Source organism: Eschrichtius robustus, chromosome 20 (genome assembly GCF_028021215.1).
Source record: "Eschrichtius robustus isolate mEscRob2 chromosome 20, mEscRob2.pri, whole genome shotgun sequence".
Classification (NCBI taxonomy): Eukaryota; Metazoa; Chordata; class Mammalia; order Artiodactyla; family Eschrichtiidae; genus Eschrichtius; species Eschrichtius robustus.
In genome coordinates this window covers 21,215,599-21,236,737 of record NC_090843.1, presented here as the reverse complement: position 1 = coordinate 21,236,737, position 21,139 = coordinate 21,215,599, and the positions used below count along the sequence as shown (strand labels likewise).

Genomic DNA, 21,139 nt, shown 5'->3' with positions numbered 1-21,139 from the left:
GGTGATGGTACTGTTTTTCAAAGGTCCAGTAGCTGACCACTTGCCAACAGTTTTTCTACGAATTTATAGGGCAAAGACCTAAAGGGTTGGAAAAGAAAAAGTTAGAGGAAGAGCTGGCCAAAGATTGGCTGATAGCGTCTCATGGACCATGGTCAGCTAAGAAGGAGCCTGGTCTCAGGAAAATCTCTCTCCCATCAGAGAGGGAGAGAAGAACCAGTTGGCAGACAACTTTTCCCCAAGAACCCCACACTTACTGGTGATGTGGAAAGTTGTTTTTATAATCCTCTAGTGAACCAGGATTACTAAACCCTGGGTTTAGTCCTATGCCAAATGTTGTGATGGATATGAGAGAGGTAGACAGCCTGGTAGCGAGTGTAAAGTGGTAATGGAGTTGAAGCTGGGGGAGATCCTGGGGGGCTGGCAGGTTTAATGAGGAGGTGGAGCTTGAGCTGCGTTACTCTGATATGTACAGATATATCCCCTCTCCTTCCTTCCTTTCCACCTCAAGATATTTTTGTAACCATATTTTCTCTGTTATCACAAAATGTCTTTGTATCTCTCCTCTTGTCATTTGGCATACTTCCCGAAAACCAGGTGGTCCACTTCCATGGTGTTAGTTAACAACAATAAGCTGATGGTTCTCAAACTGCTCTCCAGTCTCAGTCCTGACATTCAGATCTTCTGAACATCTCTCCTTAGATAGCCCAGATTCTTTTTTTTTTTAACCTGCTGCCTGTCCCCTTCCCCCCCTTTTAAACCCATATTCTTTATTTCAACAATTATTTATGTAGTGTAATGGTTCTCAAACTTGGTTACATAGTGGAGTCACCTGGGATGCTCTGAGAATTCTTGAAGCCCAAGCCAAACCCCAGACCAATGTATCAGGCTCTCTGAAGGTGGGAGGAAGAAATCAGTAGTTATTAAAACTCCCCAGGTGATTTCAATGTGAACCAAATTTGAGAACCACTGGTCTAGAAAGCATTTGGAATGGAAAGGAACATCATTGAAAATTGCCAAGTATTAAGGAATATTTGCCTTGATTTGCTTGTGAATTGGATGTAAGCAAGAGGAAAACAGCGAAGTCAAACCTTCTGATATAAGGAAAAGAACACTAAATCTGCAATCCAGAGACCCGAGTTTAAGATCTGAGAGAGCAGTTTTTCATCTGTGTGAGGCAAGTCTTTCAACTCCTTTACACCAGAAGAGCCTCGTGTGTAAAACTGAAATCCTTCCTACCTACTTCATAGAGTTGTTATGAAGATTATTTGAAAAAAAAAAGATTATAGGCTTTTAAATTATGTCTGTGGAGACAAATTTAAGGTAATGTTATTTTGTATTTTAAGTTTTAATTTGTAACTTTATATTTTGAAATAATTTCAGTTTTACAAAAGAGTTACAAGTGGTAGAGAGTTCCTCTATGCCCTGGAGCCAACTTCCTCAAATGCTGAAAAAGTGTGATTGCCGAAACCAATAATTAAGATGGACAAAATACTATTAACTAATCTACAGACCTTATTCTAATGTCATCAGTTATCCCACTGGTGTGCTTTTTCTGGACGAGGATCCAAGCCAGGATCACACATCACGTTTAGTTGTCATGTCTGCTCAGTCTCCTCTAATCTGGACAGTTCCTCACCCTTTGTCTTTTTTAACCTTGGCATTTCTGAAGATACTGGCTAGTTATTGTGTAAACTGCCCCTTATTTTGGATTTGTCTGATGCTTCCTCATGATTAATTCAGCTTATGCATTTTTTTCAAGACAACTATGTAAGTGATTTTGTGCCCTTCTCATTGCATCATATTGAGAGGTACCTAGTAAGAATATCTCTCAGCACTAGTGACGTTAACTTTGATCACTTGGTTAAGGTGATGTCTGCCAGATTTCTCTCCTGTGAAGTTACTCTTTTTCCTTTGGTAACTTATAGGTATCTTGTGAGAAGATACTTTGACTCAAGGCAACTGATTTGAATCTAAGTGACTGAGAAAACTATTGACGGAAATAGGGAAGTCCGGTGTAAATAAAGCAAGAATGATAACTTAGAGCCCACAGACGGGTGTTTGGGGGTATTTGTAGATGTGAAGGATCCGTATGAAGGGGTTCCAGGTTGGTTTCAAATTATGAAGTGAGACATGGCACTAGCGTGTGGGGATGATGCAACTACTGGATAAAGTCTTAAAGAAGATATTAGTGGCTCCGGGAGGTTTCCCAAGAGCCCTTCCTGTCCCCTGACAGCGCCGCCTTGGAAACCGTCGGGCTCGGGTTGCACCACCTCGGACTCCCGAGTTTGGGGTACTGGCGCCAAACCGCAGAAGTGCGAAGAAGGAAGCCCAGACAGCCTGACCAGCGGGGCGCGGGCGACGCAGTGCGCACGCGCCGGGAGGCGGCGCGGGGCGGGGCCGCGGCGTAGGGGCGGGGCCGCGGCGCGCAGGCGCCCTAGCGGCAGGTCCCTGCGGCTCAGGATGGAGGATGAGTGAGTAAACAATCCTGGGCCCGGCGGTGGGGCCGGGCCTCCGCACCTTGCTACCCGGGGCCTGAGGGAAGGGGAGTCGAAGGGGTCAGAGGACTGGAAGGAAGCGGAGGAGCACACTATCTGCCTGGCGGGGGGTAGCGGGGCGCCCACTCCCCGTTCCGAAGGCTGGGGGAAAGGGGGTAGCGGGGCGAGAGAGCCCCCGGCGAGGACCGCGTCTGCGGCGGGGAGGGCGGTGTGTCGGGGAGGAGGAGCGGCGGGGGCGGGCCCGGGGACGGGGAATCCCGTTGGAGGGCGGGGTGGGGTGGGCGGGAGCCCCAGCGCCGGGAGGGCGTGGGTGGGCGGTGGCACCTGCGGGGGCCCTTAGCGGGGTGGACTCCCGGGGACCTAGGGCAGTGCACGGGGAGGACCAGACAAGGGGGCGCAGCTTGCGATGACTTTGGGGGTGTTGAGGAAGCGGTGGCAATAAAAACAGGGTGAGGCGAGTGAGGCTTCTAAGGAGCAAAATAGAAAGGGGCGCTCACTGTTGGGGTCGAGCCGGTGCCGCGTGCCTCCTTCGGGTTTGCGCGCTAGGCGCCCAGCTAGCCTCCCCCTAGTCCCAGCCCTGAGTAAGAGGCTTCTCTCCAAATTTGGTCTCGCGCCAATCCCTGCCCACCCCAGAATTCTCTTGGGGATCAAATAATGTAAGTGAAAGAGCTTTGAAGCAAAGGCAAGGTGGTGTATTTGGGACATGCCTGTTAGGAAATGTGGGACAAACTTATTTCGGTAAAAAGCGACTACTGAGAAGTTGTTTCGGGGGCGGGGAGGGGAAGGGAGGTGGAAGGATGTTCGTGCCGCCGATGGAAATATTGAGAGTGGGCTTTTCATAGGTGAAATATGGGATTGTTAATAGAGTCGCCTAGGTATCGAGTCTAGGGCTAGAGGGGTGAGGATGGGGGCTAAGAGCCGAGGTAGCCGGACCACTGGGTGCGTGCGAAGATGGCCTTGAAAGTGTGGGTCTTTTCTTCCGCGTTTGCTGCCATGACGCCTTTGAAGAGAAAAATCCCCCACCCGGTGCTTTTAAGTTTAGGAAACTTGAAAGACGTTTCCAGCCGGAGAAGGTGCTAACTCCATCAGAGGTTTCTGTGAGAGCTTGTCTATTTTAAGCCTTGGAAACCCCAGGGCTGGGATGTGTGGCATTGATAAAGGAGATTACTTAATTGCGTAGAAGAAATTATTAGGAGATAAAGTACTTAAAAACACACACACACATTTATAATAGAGGAAAGGATCATCTGTAAAGATGTAATAATACTGTTATTGTCAGGGTGTATGCTGAGTGTGTACAGACAGCGTGAATTAATTCTCCCAGGGCAGAGATGTTGGTTTGTTTTATTCACTGATGCACTTTAAGCACTAAAACACTGCGAGGCACACAGTAGGTGCTCAGTACATGTTTGTGGAATAAATAAGTAGTGGGACGATCTCTGGGACTGGGAGTTGGGAGATCTGGATCCTAGTTCTTCCACTAACTGGCAGAGTACTTATAGGCCAATCACGGAGCTTGATGCCAAGGCACAGCTTTAAAACTTACTGAGGTGGAAATGACTTTTTCATTATGTTGTTACTTTATTTATTATTATTTTTAAAATAAATTTATTTATTATTTATTTTTGGCTGCGTTGGGTCTTCGTTGCTGCGTGCCGGCTTTCTCTAGTTGCGGCGAGCGGGGGCTACTCTTTGTTGCGATGCTCGGGCTTCTCATTGCGGTGGCTTCTCTTGTTGCAGAACACCAGCTCTAGGCACGCAGGCTTCAGTAGTTGTGGCACGTGGGCTCAGTAGTTGTGGCTCGCGGGCTCTAGAGCGCAGGCTCAGTAGTTGTGACACCTGGGCTTAGTTGCTCCGTGGCATGTGGGATCTTCCCGGACCAGGGCTCGAACCCGTGTCCCATGCTTTAGCAGGCGGATTCTTTTTTCTTTAATTTTTAAAAAATTAATTTATTTTATTTTTGGCTGCCTTGGGTCTTCATTGCTGCGCGCAGGCTTTCTCTAGTTGTGGTGAGCAGGGGCTACTCTTCATTGTGGTGCGCAGGCTTCTCATTGCGGTGGCTTCTCTTGTTGCGGATCACAGGCTCTAGGTGCACAGGCTTCAGTAGTTGTGGCTCACGGGTTCTAGAGAGCAGGCTCAGAAGTTGTGGTGCACGGGCTTAGTTGCTCCGCGGCATGTGAGATCTTCCCCGACCAGGGCTCAAACCCGTGTCCCCTGCATTGGCAGGTGGATTCTTAACCACTGCACCACCAGAGAAGTCCGGTGTTACTTCAATCTCTTTGAAACAGCACTAGAATAAGGAGCCTAGGATTAAAAATGAAATTTTATTCCCAAGAAGACTTTCGTGAGAAGGGAAAAGGGGAGAAAATGTAGTTGGACTTGTTTCTCTTATACTTGCCTTTGAATTAGCATGCCTTTTAAGACTATTTAAAATATTATTTATGTCTCTTTAATTCTTGAGATCTGAAACCTGGCTTCCTTAGTTCTCCAGGTAACAATTCCTGCCCTTGATTTGTGCCTAATGTGAAAACTAACAATTTATTTTGCTAAGTATATCTTTTTCCTGTCTTGTAGTAAGTTTAAAAGTTTCTACTTTGTTGACTAGCTACTTCCCAAAGAAGGTTTGAGGCAGCAATACTAAAAACACATTATATTTCTACAAAGGATAGTTAACTACAGAGAAAAGAGAAAAAAACAGGACAGAGGAGCTGAATAGGCATCTTTCCAATGGAGACATACTGATGGCCAACAGGCACGTGAAAAGATGCTCGTCATCACTAATCATCAGGGAAATGCAAGTCAAAACCACAGTGAGATATCACCTCACACCTGTTAGAATGACTATTACCAAAAAAGACAAGAGGTAACAAATGCTGGTGAGAATGTGGAGAAAAGGGAACCTTGGTGCACTGTTGGTGGGAATGTACATTGGTACAGTCACTATGGAAAACAGTATGGAGGTTCCTCAAAAAATTAAAAATAAAACTGCCATACAATCCATCAATTCCGCTTCTGGGTATTTATCCGAAGAAAATGAAAACACTAATTCAAGAAGATATTTGCCTCCAATGTTCAAAGCAGCATTATTTACAATAGCCAAGATATAGGAACAACCTAAGTGTCCATCAACATATGAGATACACACACACTCACACACACATACACAGAAGAATATTACTCAGCCATAAAATTTTTGCCATTTGGGGACTTCCCTGGTGGTCCAGTGGTTAAGAATTCACCTTCCAGGGGCTTCCCTGGTGGTGCAGTGCTTAAGAATCCGCCTGCCAATGCAGGGGACACAGGTTCGAGCCCTGGCCCGGGAAGATCCCACATGCCGTGGAGCAACTAAACCTGTGCGCCACAACTACTGAGCCTGCGCCTAGAGCCCCTGCTCTGCAACAAGACAAGAAACCACAGTGAGAAGCCCACGCACCACAACGAAGAGTAGCTCCCGCTCGCCGCAACTAGAGAAAGCCCGCTCACAGCAACGAAGACCCAACACAGGCAAAAATAAAAACAAATAAGTAAATTGAAAAAAAAAAAAGAATCCTCATTCCAATGCAGGGGACGTAGGTTCGATCCCTGGTCAGGGAACTAAGATCCCACATGCTGAGGAGCAGCTAAGTACACACGCCGCAGCTACTGAGCCCTCGTGCCACAACTAGAGAGAAGCCCATGCACTGCAATAAAAGATCCCACGTTCTGCAACTAAGACCTGACACAGCCATAAATAAATAAATAAATATTTAAAAAAATTTTTTTTTTTTTGCCATTTGCAACAACATGGATGGACCTGGAGGACATTATGCTTCTTGAAGTCAGACAGAAAAAGACAAATACTATATGTTTTCTTTTATATGTGAAATCTAAAAGATAAAAGAACAAAATTTTTAAAAATAAAAATATGTTGAGAAAAGTGAAGAGAATTATATCAGATTAAGATTGAGGGAGACGGTTTTAAAGGAAAAACTGCTTTTAGAGAACACCTCCATTCCAGAAAGTCCCTAGTTTTGTTTGTTTGTTTTTAATTTGTCCAAACTGTGTATTGGGCTCTTTCCTGGCCTCTTTAGTCTAACAGACTATCAGTGGGGACTTCAGTGCTCCAAAACTTAAAGCCATGAGTTCCTTAATGGGTAGAGTTTAGTGCCTCTGATGTGTTGTGTTCTCTGACACACTTGCCCTAATATTTTGATTCAAAATGGAATAACTAAAAAGTCTTGTTTTACTGAATGATAATGAGCAGTCCCTCTCTCCCTCTCTCTCTCTCTCTCTCTCTATATATATATATGTGTATGTATATGTATATATATATATATTTTGTTGTTGTTGTTTTGGCCAAGCCATGTGGCTTATGGGATTTTAGTTCCCCAACCAGGGATCGAACCCGGGCCCTCGGCGGTGAGAGCATGGAGTCCTAACCACTGGAATTCCCAGCAGTCAGTAAATATTAAGCTTTATGCTAGTGTAATGCAGAACCAGCCAAGGTAGGACTCTAGCCTATTAGGAAGTTCCTTTAACTCTTCTGAATCAGTGTTGTACATCCTAAGAGCCAACATTTGGGTCTCATAAAAACTAATCCTGCTTTGATTTTTATCACCATTGTCTCGAGTGCACGTGACCTGATTCTTTTAATAAAGCAACACTGGAAAATATTAATGCTATAATTTTATTTTAAATAAGAATTCAGTGTCACAACTTCTTGTTAGTAAGGTTCTTTCTACGTGTATAGTGCCCAGAAACTCAGTGAGTTTTCATAAAAGTACATAATCATACAACCTTCACCACAACCAAGGTATAGAACATTTTCATCATCTCAAAAATCTCCTTTATGCTTCTTTCCATTTAATCCCTTTCTAGAAACATTCTAGTAGAATGTCATATAAGTGGAATCATGAAGTATGAAGTTTTTTGTGTCTGAATTCTTTCACTTAGCGTAATGCTTTTGCGATATGTTTTGCATATACAGGAACTATTTGTTCCTTTTTATTGCTGAGTAGTATTCCATTGTATGTATACACTGCACTTTGTATACATTCACCAATCCATAGATATTTGTGTTATTTCCACTTTTTGGCTATTATGAATAAAGAAGCTCTGAACATTTGTGTACAGGTCTTTATGTACATATGTTTTCATTTCCCTTGGATAAATAATTAGAAATTGTGTGCCAGGTTTTACGGTAAGTATATATTTAACTTTATTAAAAAAAAACAACTGGCAGGACTTCCCTGGTGGTCCAGTGGTTAAGAATCCACCTTCCGGGGCTTCCCTGGTGGCGCAGTGGTTGAGAATCTGCCTGCCAATTGCAGGGGACACGGGTTCGAGCCCTGGTCTGGGAAGATCCCACATGCCGCGGAGCAACTAGGCCCGTGAGCCACAACTACTGAGCCTGCGCGTCTGGAGCCTGTGCTCCACAACAAGAGAGGCCGCGATAATGAGAGGCCCACACACCACGACGAAGAGTGGCCCCCGCTTGCCGCAACTAGAGAAAGCCCTCGAACAGAAATGAAGACCCAACACAGCCATAAATAAATAAATAAAATTAAAAGTATGTGTCACATTTAAAAAAAAAAAAAATCCACCTTCCAACGCAGGGGATGCGGGTTCGATCCCTGGTCGGGGAACTAAGATCCCACATGCCACGGGGCAACTAAGCCCACATGCTGCAACTACTGAGCCCATGCAACAATAATACTAGAGAGGCCATGCACTCTGGAGCCTGCGTACCACAACTGGAGAGAAACTGGAGAGAAGCCCGCATGCTGCAACAAAAGATCCCGCATGCCGCAACTAAGACCCGACGCAGCCAAAAAAATTAAAGAGAATAATAATAAAAAAAAAAACTGGCAAACTGTTCCAAAGAGGCTGTACCAGGGAATTCCCCAGTACAGCCAAGTCCAGTCGTTAAGACTCTGTGCTTTCATTGCTGAGGATGCGGGTTTGATCCCTGGTCTGGGAACTAAGATCCCACAAGCCACGCAGTACGGCCAAAAAAATCATAATAATAAAAATAAAGTAAAAAAAATAATGTTGCAAAGTGGCTGTACCACTTTGCATTCCCACCAGCAATGTATGAGGATTCCAGTTGTTCCACATCCTTACCAGCAATTGGTATTATAACTCTTTTTAATATTAGCCATTCTTGTTGTTGTATAATAGTTATGTCAATGTGGTTTTAATTTGCATTTCCCTAATGACTAATGATATTGAGCATCTTTTTGTGTGCTTATCTGCCATTTCTCTCTTTTTTGGTGAAGTATCTGTTCAAATTTTAATTTTTTATTATTTTTAAAATTTATGGCTGTGTTGGGTCTTCGTTGCTGTGCGCAGGCTTTCTCTAGTTGGCGCGAGTGGGGGCTACTCTTCGTTGCGGCGCACGGGCTTCTCATTGCGGTGGCTTCTCTTGTTGCGGAGCACCGGCTCTAGGCGCATGGGCTTCGGTAGTTGTGGCTCGTGGGCTTTAGAGCGCAAGCTCAGTAGTTGTGGCACACGGGCTTAGTTGCTCCACGGCATGTGGGATCTTCCCAGACCAGGGCTCGAACCTGTGTCCCCTGCATTGGCAGGCAGATTCTTAACCACTGCGCCACCAGGGAAGCCCTCTGTTCAAATTTTTTGCCCACTTTTTATTGGGTTCTTTATTTTATTGAGTTGCAGAAGTTATTTAGATAAAGACTTATTTTTAAACTTCTTGACCATAATAGCATATTTTGGAGTTTATTCTCAATGTATAGGTGAATGTAATGAAAAGCTCTTAGCTTAGTACTTAACTGGAGTATAAATAGTGTTTTGTGTATATAAGTAACTAAATAACAGATCTAGTAAAATTTAAAGTATTTTTTGTGTGCCACTTCCTTTGCCTAAGATGAATGGACCCACTTCTCCAAATCTGTTCTAGTGAATGCTGAGTTTTTTGTTTGTTTGCTTTTTTTTTAATATGTACTCTTTTTTTAAAAAATTAATTTATTTATTTTATTTATGGCTGTGTTGGGTCTTTGTTTCTGTGCGAGGGCTTTCTCTAGTTGTGGTGAGCGGGGGCCACTCTTCATCGCGGTGCGCGGGCCTCTCACTATCCCGGCCTCTCCTGTTGCGGAGCACAGGCTCCAGACATGCAGGCTCAGTAATTGTGGCTCACGGGCCCAGCTGCTCCGCAGCATGTGGGATCCTCCCAGACCAGGGCTCGAATCCGTGTCCCCTGCAATTGGCAGGCAGATTCTCAACCACTGCGCCACCAGGGAAGCCCCTATATGTAATCTTTGAAGTGATAGTTGTTGTTAATGTCCAGATGCTATGAAAACCCATCTTATGGCTGTGTTTCAGGTGTTTATTTTAATCAAACCTATGTGTTCCAAACAGTATGTTTCATCTTCCTCATTCACTTTGTGGGGATTGGCCAACTGCCAAATAAACTTTTTGAGACACGGAAAACCCATTAAAAAGCCAAGCAAAATAAATATTGGCTCATGGTCACATGAGATTCAAATATCACTTTAATTGTAAAAGGAGGAAGCATGGCTTATTATACATTATGATTGGTTAAAACTCAGTGACATTTTCATGTACATGTGTGTACTGCTCTGGCCAAATAAAGCACTTGAGTAAAATTAGAAATAGTGGGGCTTCCCTGGTGGCGCAGTGGTTAAGAATCCACCTGCTAATGCAGGGACACGAGTTCAAGTCCTGGTCCGGGAAGATCCCACATGCCACGGAGCAACTAAGCCCGTGTACCACAACTACTGAGCCTGCGCTCTGGAGCCCGCAAGCCACAACTACTGAGCCCACGTGCCACAACTACTGAAGCCCGCGTGCCTAGAGCCCGTGCTCCGCACCAAGAAGCCACCGCAATGAGAAGCCCGCGCACCGCAACGAAGAGTAGCCCCCGCTCGACGCAACTAAAGAAAGCCCGCGTGCAGCAACGAAGACCCAATGCAGCCAAATAAATAAATAAATAAACAAAGAAATAAAGAAATAGAAATAGTGCCATTAATTATTAGACTGTTGTGGTGTGCTTACAGTCATCTCTTTTGGCAGACTGTAGGAGATCACATTTCAGCTCTAACTCCTTTTTTAATAAAAATAGTGATGTTTTTCTGTGGCCATCTCCTCTAAGAAATCTACACACACACACACACACCCACCCACCCTAGCAGCTGTGGATTCTTTTCTTTTCCATTACTTGGCCTCCATTTTTACCTCTTTTCTTTCTTTTTCTTTTTTTTTTTTTTGTTTCTGAAAAGTTTTATTTAAATAAGGGTTTAAATACATTACATAACATTAAAACTGAAGGAAAAAAAACAGTTTTTTACTTCACATGGCATTGGGCAGCTGTTTCTAGTAAGTTGCGAGCTCTGCAGCTACATGACTGATACATCGGTTTGAAATTTGTTCCCTTGTCAAAAGTTTAACTCTGATAGAAGGTTGGCCTCACGTTCTAGTTTGGACATCGATCAGCTAGGATATGTCTGGGCAAAAAGACGTTGGTGGCAAGCCAGCTGTCCTGTCACCTCAATAGAAGGAAGGTGGCTGCTCTAAGCTCTGCCCACCTGGTCACGTTGGAGATACCAGGGGATCTTTCCCCTGATGATCAAAGACTCCCTCTAGCAGTACAGCTGCCGTCGCTGCCTCACCCCATCCTCCACTCTCAGCTTCACCGAGGGCTGTTCAGGTGGCGACATTCTCTTAGGGCAGGGAACTCTGTAGAGGGATTGCTGAGGAGCTTTGGGCCAGACATAGCCGTCTGTGATCTTGGGGCTCTGGACTTGGCTGAAACATCACTGTTACTGATTTGTTTTGGGCCGGACACTGCCAGGTGCCTACTGCTTGAACTCTGTTTAAATGAAGGACTTCAAGACTAGACAGCATGGCTCTTTTCAGTTATTACATGAAGGAGTTACACTAGTCCAAGTTAAAAGCAGACCCCAAATGGTTACATTACACAAGCTGTGACATTTTTAAACTTGTGACAAGGGACAGAAGGAAAATTCTACTCATTGCAAGGAAATCCTCACTTAAGCTTCAGTGAGCCAGGAGCACTAAAACCCATGAACCTTCAGCTGATCGTCCTTAGCCAGTCTAATCTCTACGAGGAACTGGCATATGTTCTTGCGCTCGTCACCCTGTAGCTGAATTACTTCTCCATGTTCTGGATGCTCAATTACAGTTCCATTGCAGGCAAATTTCTTCAGAAATGCCTTCACTAGTTTCTTTTTATCGTAATCATCAGCCATCCCTGGACAGTAGTAAGGGTCTTCCTGCCGTTTCTCTGTTGAATTCTTAGATGGCTGTAATCCTCAGCGACAGCAGGAAGCAGATCATCACCCATACTGGCATCAGCAAAGGGATCGAAAGAGTGGAGGTTCTGGATAGTGGACGTACCATACGATTCCTTTTCCTTGGTGGAAACGGCCTGCGCCTGCGGAAGACGGAAGACGGCGGGTGTGGGGGACCGGAAGATGGCGGGTTGGGGGGACAGAGCGTCAGGAAGCGAGGGTTCGAGGGGGAGGCTGCTGAGTCCTCGGCTGCGGCTCAGTGACTGGGGCCCTTCCTTCCTTCCTTCCTTCCTTTCTTTCTTTTTCTCTCTTTCTCTCTCTCTCCCTCTCTCTCTCTCTCTTTCCTTTTCTTTTCTTTTTTTTGGCTGTGCTGCATGGCTTGCAGGATCTTAGTTCCCCGACCAGGGATTGAACCCCAGGCCCTTGGCAGTGAAAATGCAGAGTCCTAACCACTGACCACCTGGGAATTCCTGGTCTCCAGTTTTAAATGGATGGAGCAACCTACCTTAAGCTTACTGTTTCAAAAAGGGAAATGAGTGGGACTTCCCTGGTGGTCCAGCGGTTAAGACTCCACGCACCCAGTGCAGGGGACCTGGGTTCGATCTCTGGTTAGGGAACTAGATCCCGCATGCCTCAGCTAAGGCCCGGCACAACCAAACAAACAAATAAATAAATATTTTTTTTTAAAAAAAGGGGAAAATGAGTTCCAAAAGGAATGGGAGAGGGATTGCAGTTCAAAACCAATTTTTTGGGTCATTTGGGTCTCGATAAGGGTAACCTAAGGTTTCTTAGGGAGGCAGTTTTGTCCTAGATTTGAATCATTTTTTCATTTCCTAAAGCAGATTATTATTAAGCTTGTTCTGGGCAGAAATTATGTGAGCAACTACTTAATATTACATGTGAGCAGGGTGTTCTTAAATGGTTTTTTCATTCTAAAAAAGAGCCCCTCTTTTGGCCCCCATTCCATAGAGGAGTGAGAAGTACTTAAAAGATGTAGGAAAAAAAAAAGATGTAGGAAGAAGAGAGATGCTGTAATTTATAGGAAAGAAATTCAGAGCTGCTTAATTTTTGTTATAACCCAGCACCGTAGTACCTTAGCTTCTGGGATTCAAATTCTTAGGTTATGGTATTGTCGTTTCATTCCCTTCCCCCAGAGAGAGAATATTTAACTCACAGAGAATTCTGTTTTTAAGAGCTTGAATCACTTGATTGCTTTAGCAGTAAACACAGTGAGTCTGTCTGCTTCTTTGCTATTCTGTCCTTACTTTATTTATCCTTTAAGCTTAACATAGCATTACACCAATCTGTTTGGTTCTTCAAATGAAACATTCAGATATAGTCCTCTTAAAGCCCAGTAGCATGAGATATTATAACTATGATCTGATCGTGGCATATGTGTGACAGTGGGTTAAATTTTGCTGTTTTCTTGTCTGTGCTGTCATTTCTTATGGGTGAAAACAGGTAATTTAAAAATGCTTCTAGGGGACTTCCCTGGCGGTCCAGTGGTTAAACCTCTGCACTTCCACTGCAAGGGACACAAGTTCGATCCCTGGTCGGGGAACTAACATCCCACATGCAGCACGATGCGGCCAAATAAATAAATAAATAAATAAATAAAATGCTTCTAAACTTTAATTTCTCTTTAAAATTTTGGCTCTTCATAGCTCCTTGTAATGTTTTTAGAAATGTAGAAGGTTAGGTGAAATAAATAGACTCAGTTCTCCAGGAAACCTAAGTAGTTGATATAGAATAAAAACATAACCTTGCAGATTTTATTGAATTTTTATATGCACTTAATATTTGTTCTTTCTCTAAAATATTAATTGATGGGCCTGCTGGCTGAGCCTAGAAATTGGTGCAGAAAAGCAGAAAGTGCACTTGGTAATTGTGAGAATATATTTGTATGTATGACTGGAAGGACAGAATTCAATAAAATAAAGCACGCTTCTCAAATGGCATCAAGTATTATTAGGACCTGACTTATATGCAGATATAGAGGTAGCAGAGACCTCAAAGTCTTCGTAGTTCTTAAGGAGCATCCTACTGAGGGAATCAGGGTCTAAATATGCTCCACTGACTTGAAACCGCTGTCTGTTCTCTTTTGAAAAGCTGAACATTTGTTTGGCCTTTGTGTCTTGCCATTCCTCTGAAGAACAGAAGACACCTGTAAAACTATACCCTTTGCCTTGCATTCTACGAGGTAGGTAGAGTGTGGTACAATAAGTACTTCTTTAAAACTGTGAACCTTAATTCAAACACCACCCCCTCCAAAAAAAAGTGATTTGCAATGTTATATATTTCCATGTGTCTTGATTTGGAGATAAGATTATGCTGTTGTCATATCCAACCTCTGTTGCTAGGAATGTGGTAGATTTAGGCAGTTTGGCAGGTGTAGTTTTATCCTGTGGGTGGATCTTTCCACGAAGCTCTTTGATATTAACTTAGTTCTTGCTAAACATTTCTCTTAATAAGGTAGTGGGTAGGCTTCCAAATTTCCAAGTAATCCAAGTTCCTAAATATCTGTGAAAGAACTTCTTGAGAGCTAAATTAAAAACAAGGTACCACAGGAGGACAGAGGCTAAGCTTGTGGGTAATCAGACCAGAAATTGCTGGTATGAAATCTTTTCTTAATTGGAACTTTCTGTTGAACTCATAGATTTGGGTTCTTTAAGCTTATGTTTTCATGAATAAATGTAACGGGAATGAAAGCATAACTGACCATGTTTATTTGAATTTGAGGAATGCTTCATTTCCAGGCAGTTGAATGCTATTTGTCATCTCTGCCTCTCCTTTGATTACAGCAAAATGGATATACCAAACCCCCCAACTTCCAAATGTATCACTTACTGGAAGAGGAAGGTTAAATCTGAATACATGCGACTTCGGCAACTTAAACGGCTTCAGGCGAATATGGGTGCAAAGGTAAAAAATACTTTCCAAGTGAAAGGTTATGTATTTTAACATATTGATCCAATATGGAGGGGTTGGATTTCTTTTTTCTTACTCTTCTCTTGAAATCCTAACAGTTTTTTATTCGGCTCTGCTAGGCTCTGTATGTAGCAAATTTTGCAAAAGTTCAAGAAAAAACCCAGATCCTCAATGAAGAATGGAAGAAGCTTCGTGTCCAGCCTGTTCAGTTGATGAAGCCTGTGAGTGGGCATCCTTTTCTCAAAAAGGTACTTCCAGTGTCTAAGCTCAGCCTTCCTCTCTTCCTTGAACTTAAGGGTTTTTTTCTGTATTTGTGATATTAGAAAATAAGGATAATGGATACAGCTACTGTAGTCATCTTTGAATAACTAGGATGGTAATTGTTCTCCTCAGTTAATGAGTATAATCATGAGTTTTTCATAGAAAAATAAGACATTTACTCTCTACCTTCCTGGGCTCTGTATACAGGCTTCAAAGCAACCTTTTTTGTGCCTTGTTTGGCACCTCTGCTACTTTGAAATTGGGAAAGGAATGCCATGGATAATGGATAGGAGTATATTGATCAAAGGGACATCCCTTTCTGTAAACTAAAAAATCATCCTAGTTTCTTATAGAGATAATATTTTTAAAATATAAAAAGCAGATAGTTTATTGAGAGCAACTTTCTTTCCCAAAGCAGAATGTGACTGTAATCTCTATACTACTTTGCTTCCCCCCTGTACTGTCCCCATCAGCTATGCAGCTAAGTTGATGTCCACTGTCTTAAAGATTAGGTCTTCAGGAAAACTTCCTTGTCTTCCTCCTTATCTCCTAGGACTCTCAGAGGCCCTTTGCTGTTGGGTTCAGCCTAAGGAGACCAGCAGTTTTAGATTGAGATAAACATCAGTTGAGTGTGGGAGGCACTGTGCTGGACTCTGTAGAGGATGCACAGGTGAATAAGAGACAGTTCGTGCTTTCCACAGGTTTACACTTCAGTGGTTCCTTTTAGGAGCTGATTGTTACAAAACCCTCAGCTTATTAATTTGTAAGAATTAGAAGGCTACTGGGATCATTTTGGAAGGAAACTCCAATTCTCTCTTGGGTTGTGTGCTTGCCCTTCCCTTTCCATGTCATTGCTTATATTTCAGTGTACCATAGAGAGCATTTTCCCGGGATTTGCAAGCCAGCATATGTTAATGAGGTCTCTGAACACGGTTGCGTTGGTTCCCATCATGTATTCCTGGTCCCCTCTCCAGCAGAACTTTATGGTACGTATTGAAAGCACCGTGGTGATTGTTTAAACTTAATGATTTTTTTTTTTAAATGTTGATATGCTGGCACCTCTCTCAGGGTAAAGATTGTCAGAATATACTTAACAAGGCTTGGACCTGCAGAGCAGAACGTTTTTGTAATTTATTGACTCCGAAAAACACATACTGCAAGTTGTTCTAACTTGTTAGATTTTGTGCTCTCGGAAGTGTACCTCAGAATTGATGCTCGTTCTTTTTTGAATGAAAGAGACTGGGCAAGAGTCCAATTTTCCTTTACTACCTTGGCCCAATTTTATAACATTATGTGCAGTTAAATGCAGTATAACGTTTCTGTGTGAGGGCTTTCTCTAGTTGCGGCAAGCGGGGGCCACTCTTCATCGCGGTGCGCGGGCCTTTCACTATCGCGGCCTCTCTTGTTGCGGGGCACAGGCTCCAGACGCGCAGGCTCAGTAGTTGTGGCTCACGGGCCTAGTTGCTCCGCGGCATGTGGGATCTTCCCAGACCAGGGCTCGAACCCGTGTCCCCTGCATTAGCAGGCAGATTCTTAACCACTGCGCCACCAGGGAAGCTCCGGAGCAATCCTTTCTTAATCCCCTAAAGGCAAGATGCTATGAAAGCAACTAAGATAACAGAGGTTCACATGGATCTACAATCCTTTAATCTGGGTCTTTATGCTGACTCCTACTAGGATTATTTGTGGTTCTGATAATCAGTCCTCTCTAAATATGATGACAATCGCTTATCATGCCTGGTGACAGATAGCAGTTCTGCTGACTGGAATAGTGTATAGGTTTACAGAAGGAAATAATCTCTTAGAAGAAAACTTCAGCGTAATTTTACTTGATAGTTGGAGAACTAAGAATGACCGTTCTCTGCTGAACCAAAAAATAAAATAAGATGAAATAAAATAAAATAGAATAAAATAAAAATGATCCATTAGTATTGTTTATTGCCAGAAAATATACATAGCTTGTACTGCAATTGACTTTAGATTCCCACTGAGTGTGAGTAATATGAATTGTAATCATAATTTTTTATTATGTTTATCCGAGGTTGGTCTTAGTCTATATAATAGAATATACAAATACTTTATGGTTGCCAGTTTCTGTTATAAACATTCCAGTTATACTGCAGATTATACTCTTGGAAGCCTTCCTTTCATCTGCCTCTCTACTTATGAGAAGAATTAGAATTGAAGACCTTTTAGACTTTTGTTTATGTGATACTTGTACCTATTTCACAGTGATGTTTAGTGGATAAAATGAAGTAATAGATGGAATCACTGTGAAAAAGAAATGTGCTGTCAAATTCTAGGTGTTGGTGGAAATATCATTGTTAATATCCAGCTTAACATTTGGTAGTTAATATTCTCAAAGAGTAAAACTGACTTCTTTTTTTCTTCCAAGAGTAGCATTACCCCCTTCCATTTGAGGTTTTGTTGGCAAAACAAAATGGCCAGTCTTTAAAATGTAGTTAACTTTGTAACCAAAGGGATTTTCAGGGGCTTTAAAGCAGCAAAAAAGGCTTGGCAAAGGTTCCTTTAAACAGGAAAGAGGAGCTTCACAGTGGATTCATGGAATGAATCACATCTGGTTTGATTTCAGGTAGAAGATGAGACGGTTTTGTGCAATATTCCCTACATGGGAGATGAGGTGAAAGAAGAAGATGAGACTTTCATTGAGGAGCTGATCAATAACTACGATGGCAAAGTCCACGGTGAAGAAGGTAGTGGTACTGGGCTCCTGGACTTTGTTAGGATGGTGCCTCTTATTTGGTGCATCATTGTCTTGCTTTTATCTGCTGCCTCATGGTGTATACACTGAAGAATATTTCAATGTCACCACATGGCTGGGAGTAAACATTTTATACTACCAACACCCCTGTTAAATTTTAAAAGGAGTTGGGGGAATTCCCTGATGGTCCAGTGGTTAGGACTCCGAGCTCTCACTGCCAGGGGCCCGGGTTCAACCCCTGGTTGGGGAACTAAGATCCCGCAAGACACATGGCACAGCCAAAAAAAAAAAAAAAGTAGTTGGGACGTGAAAGGATTATATGGTAATCAGTGGCTAGAGAGAAAGTTTAGCGAACAAATAAGTTTGATCTTAGGAGTTTTCCATAAATCCATCCAAGGCTATTTTGTTCTTTGTTTCCCTTTCTGTGAGACTGGCAATGAGTATAACCTCTCTTCTTAGATCCAGATACCCCCTGGATCTCCCAGAAGTTGGTTATAATATTCTGACTTTCCTAAAAGTGTTACCAAACCAAACTTGGGTCTGCTCGCCCGCGTGTAGTAAAGCCAATCTTCTGACAGCAGGTTGGGGTGAAGGAAAGTACAGCATTTATTGTAGGGTGCCAAGCAAGGAGAAAAGACAGGTCATGCTCAAAGGACTGGAACTCCCTGATGGCTTTCACGGAAGGGGTTTTAAGGGCAGTGTGAGGAAGGGGGCCACGGGGTGCGTGATCAGCTTGTGCCCAATTCTTGGATTGGTTGGCATCAGGATGAAATTTCAAGCATCATCAACTTTCTGGTTTCAACCAGTCTAGGGTCTGCATACTTGTGGTCAGCAGTTTTCCTCTGGTGGGGGGTCTGCTTCTTGTAAGACAGCTTAGGAACATGTGTCAGGCTTGTATCTGTATCTTTCGGGGAACTGGGAGTATGGTGATTCTCCTACATTGTAGGTTTATAGTCTAAACTGTTACCAGTTTCCCAGCCCAACAGCTATTCTTTGTTTCTACATCTTCACATTTCCTAATCGTTACCTTTTGAGCCAGCCTTTTGGTGACTCAGGGAAGACCTGGGAGACTAAAGCAAAAGCCTTTTACTTCAAAGGACAGGGACACAGTGGCTTGTATACGATTTCAAAAGCAAGTCATTTGTATTTAGTTGTAGTTCTAGAAAAGGCTGTTAGTGTGTAAGAAGGGGAGATAGGGAGAGACTCTCCATGGATTTGCAAACCAATAGCCTCACCTGCTCTTTTGACAATTGTGGGTGCTGCTGTGATGCTGTTGAAATGCATTATTTATACACAGTGCCCCCTAGTGTTCAGAGACTTTATCCTAAGTTGTAGTATAACGCCATGTATTGATAGTATGATTTTTTTTAAAAAATACGCTGTCTTTTGATTCAAAGAAGTCACTACTGACCCATCAGCAGCAAAACCAAGTACATTTTCATTTTATCATTCTTTCTCTGTCCCATTTGTATTGTTGGAACACTTTTGTGATATTTTGGACCATAAATACAGGTTGATATTACTGAGGAAATGAAGACCCCAGTAAAAAGAAAGCCCATAACTGGATTTCCCACTCTAGCTAGCTGAACTGTTGCGGTTGTATGAGCCAATCCAATTATTGTAATTCCCTGGTCGTCCACGTAAAAATGTACATATATTATCTATCTGGGCCTCAGGAGTGAACACAGGAAAATCTTCCTAGGAGGACTAATGGAGTATAAAATGACCACTGCTCATCCATCTAAATCTTATATTTCAGAGATGATTCCCGGGTCTGTCCTGATTAGTGATGCTGTTTTCTTGGAGTTGGTAGATGCTCTGAATCAATACTCAGATGAGGAGGAAGAAGGGCACAACGACACCTCAGATGGAAAGCAAGATGACAGCAAAGAGGATCTGCCAGTAACAAGAAAGAGAAAACGACATGCTATTGAAGGTGAATAGCATGACTTCCTAATTCCACCGTGAAAGTGACAGTGAGAGGGAGGAAGGCAAAAACAGAAATTTATTGCTTATTAAAGGCTGTTGGTGCTTCTCATTGGTCCACTTAAAAGGAAAATGTGTTCACTGACTGATGGTTTAAGATAGCTGTGATCTAGCTGAAGAAGAAAGTAGGAGAACTTAGACAGTAATCATTGTGCATTTCTAATTATAAAAATAGTGTGTTTGGAAAATACGGAAAATTATAAAGAAGAAAATAAAATTACTCTGTTATACTGCTACCTAGAAATAACCAGTATTAATATTTCCTTCTAGACTTAAAAAATGTATATATATAAATATACATATGTACACCTAAAATGGGTACAATATTATATATCAATTATACCTCAATTTTTTTAAAGTACATATGTAAATTAACATACATATATGGTATGTGAAATTGGTGTCACGCCACATATGTGTATATACACATACATAATTTTATACCCCTTATTTATTTAATCTTATACATCATGAGCATTTCCCCATGTTATTCAATATTTAATTATTTAATTAATTTCACATTTAATTATACTTTATGTTATCTAATTATACTATATGTCTAGACACATGGTGTCTCTCTCTTGTTATAACGAAGTTATAGTATCCATCTTGTTCTTCAGCATCAATATTATGGTAGGGTCCTTCTGTACTCAGGTCTCTCCACAGAAACTTCTGTTTTCACCTCCAGATTCTGTCTGGGACTGTGGATTTTTTTTTTTTGGCCACACCACACAGCTTGTGGGATATTAGTTCCCCAACCAGGCCCTCGGCAGTGAAAGCTGAGTCATAACCACTAGAGCGCCAGGGAATTCCCCTGGACTGTGGATTTTGTTGTTTACCTGTAGGTGAATCTGATTTCCTTATTTACTGGTGGCCTGTTAGATAGGTCCAGGTAACATTGACCTTCTTTATGTATTCCTAAACCATCAATGCTTAGGTTAACAGAGCAGCTCTAATCAAAATGCTGTGACAAAAGGAAAACCGATTGAATAGCTTTGTTTGCATATTCTGATTATGGCACTCCGGAACTTTTTGTCATTTCTAATTCAGGCAACAAAAAGAGTTCCAAGAAACAGTTCCCAAATGACATGATCTTCAGTGCGATTGCCTCAATGTTCCCTGAGAATGGTGTCCCAGATGACATGAAGGAGAGGTAGGGAAAGCTGCCCCCTGCAGGCCATGTAGAGCACTCGGGAAAAACTTTCATACAAGCTTGTTTTTGGTTAATAAAAAGCCCCATTTCTGGTAAGTGCATTATGATTTGCCTACACTTCTGATTACCTCTGAATGCCCATTCCCATATTAAGGGACATCGTTTGCTGGCTTTTAAGTAAGTCTGGGCAGAGAAGTTTAAAGATCTTTCCACTTTTCTGGAGAGTTACTCCAGCACGATATTTATCAAATCTTTCTCTCCCCTTACTTTCAAACACACGCCAAGCCCAGCATAATTACAGTGGTGAACCCACTTGGTTATACATCAA

At 42.5% G+C, this 21,139-nt stretch overlaps 1 protein-coding gene and 1 pseudogene across 2 annotated transcripts in view; one reads left to right on the top strand and one right to left on the bottom strand.

Annotated features, from left to right (window-relative positions):
• Positions 1-2,409: 2,409 nt before the first annotated feature.
• EZH1 (enhancer of zeste 1 polycomb repressive complex 2 subunit) overlaps positions 2,410-21,139 on the top strand; it is a 31,804-nt gene continuing 13,074 nt past the window's right edge. Inside the window, exons 1-9 of one of the 2 annotated variants that reach the window (XM_068529545.1) lie at positions 2,454-2,471; positions 11,770-11,927; positions 13,871-13,961; positions 14,563-14,683; positions 14,809-14,937; positions 15,817-15,936; positions 17,544-17,664; positions 19,432-19,608; positions 20,709-20,811. In XM_068529545.1, the coding sequence (XP_068385646.1) occupies positions 14,567-14,683; positions 14,809-14,937; positions 15,817-15,936; positions 17,544-17,664; positions 19,432-19,608; positions 20,709-20,811 (767 nt within the window). In that variant the 5' untranslated portion in view covers positions 2,454-2,471; positions 11,770-11,927; positions 13,871-13,961; positions 14,563-14,566. Of the gene's footprint in view, positions 2,472-11,769; positions 11,928-13,870; positions 13,962-14,562; positions 14,684-14,808; positions 14,938-15,816; positions 15,937-17,543; positions 17,665-19,431; positions 19,609-20,708; positions 20,812-21,139 lie in introns of both variants that reach the window. The other variant, XM_068529544.1, reaches the window with a different exon arrangement.
• LOC137755538 (eukaryotic translation initiation factor 1 pseudogene) lies at positions 10,812-13,800 on the bottom strand (annotated as a pseudogene).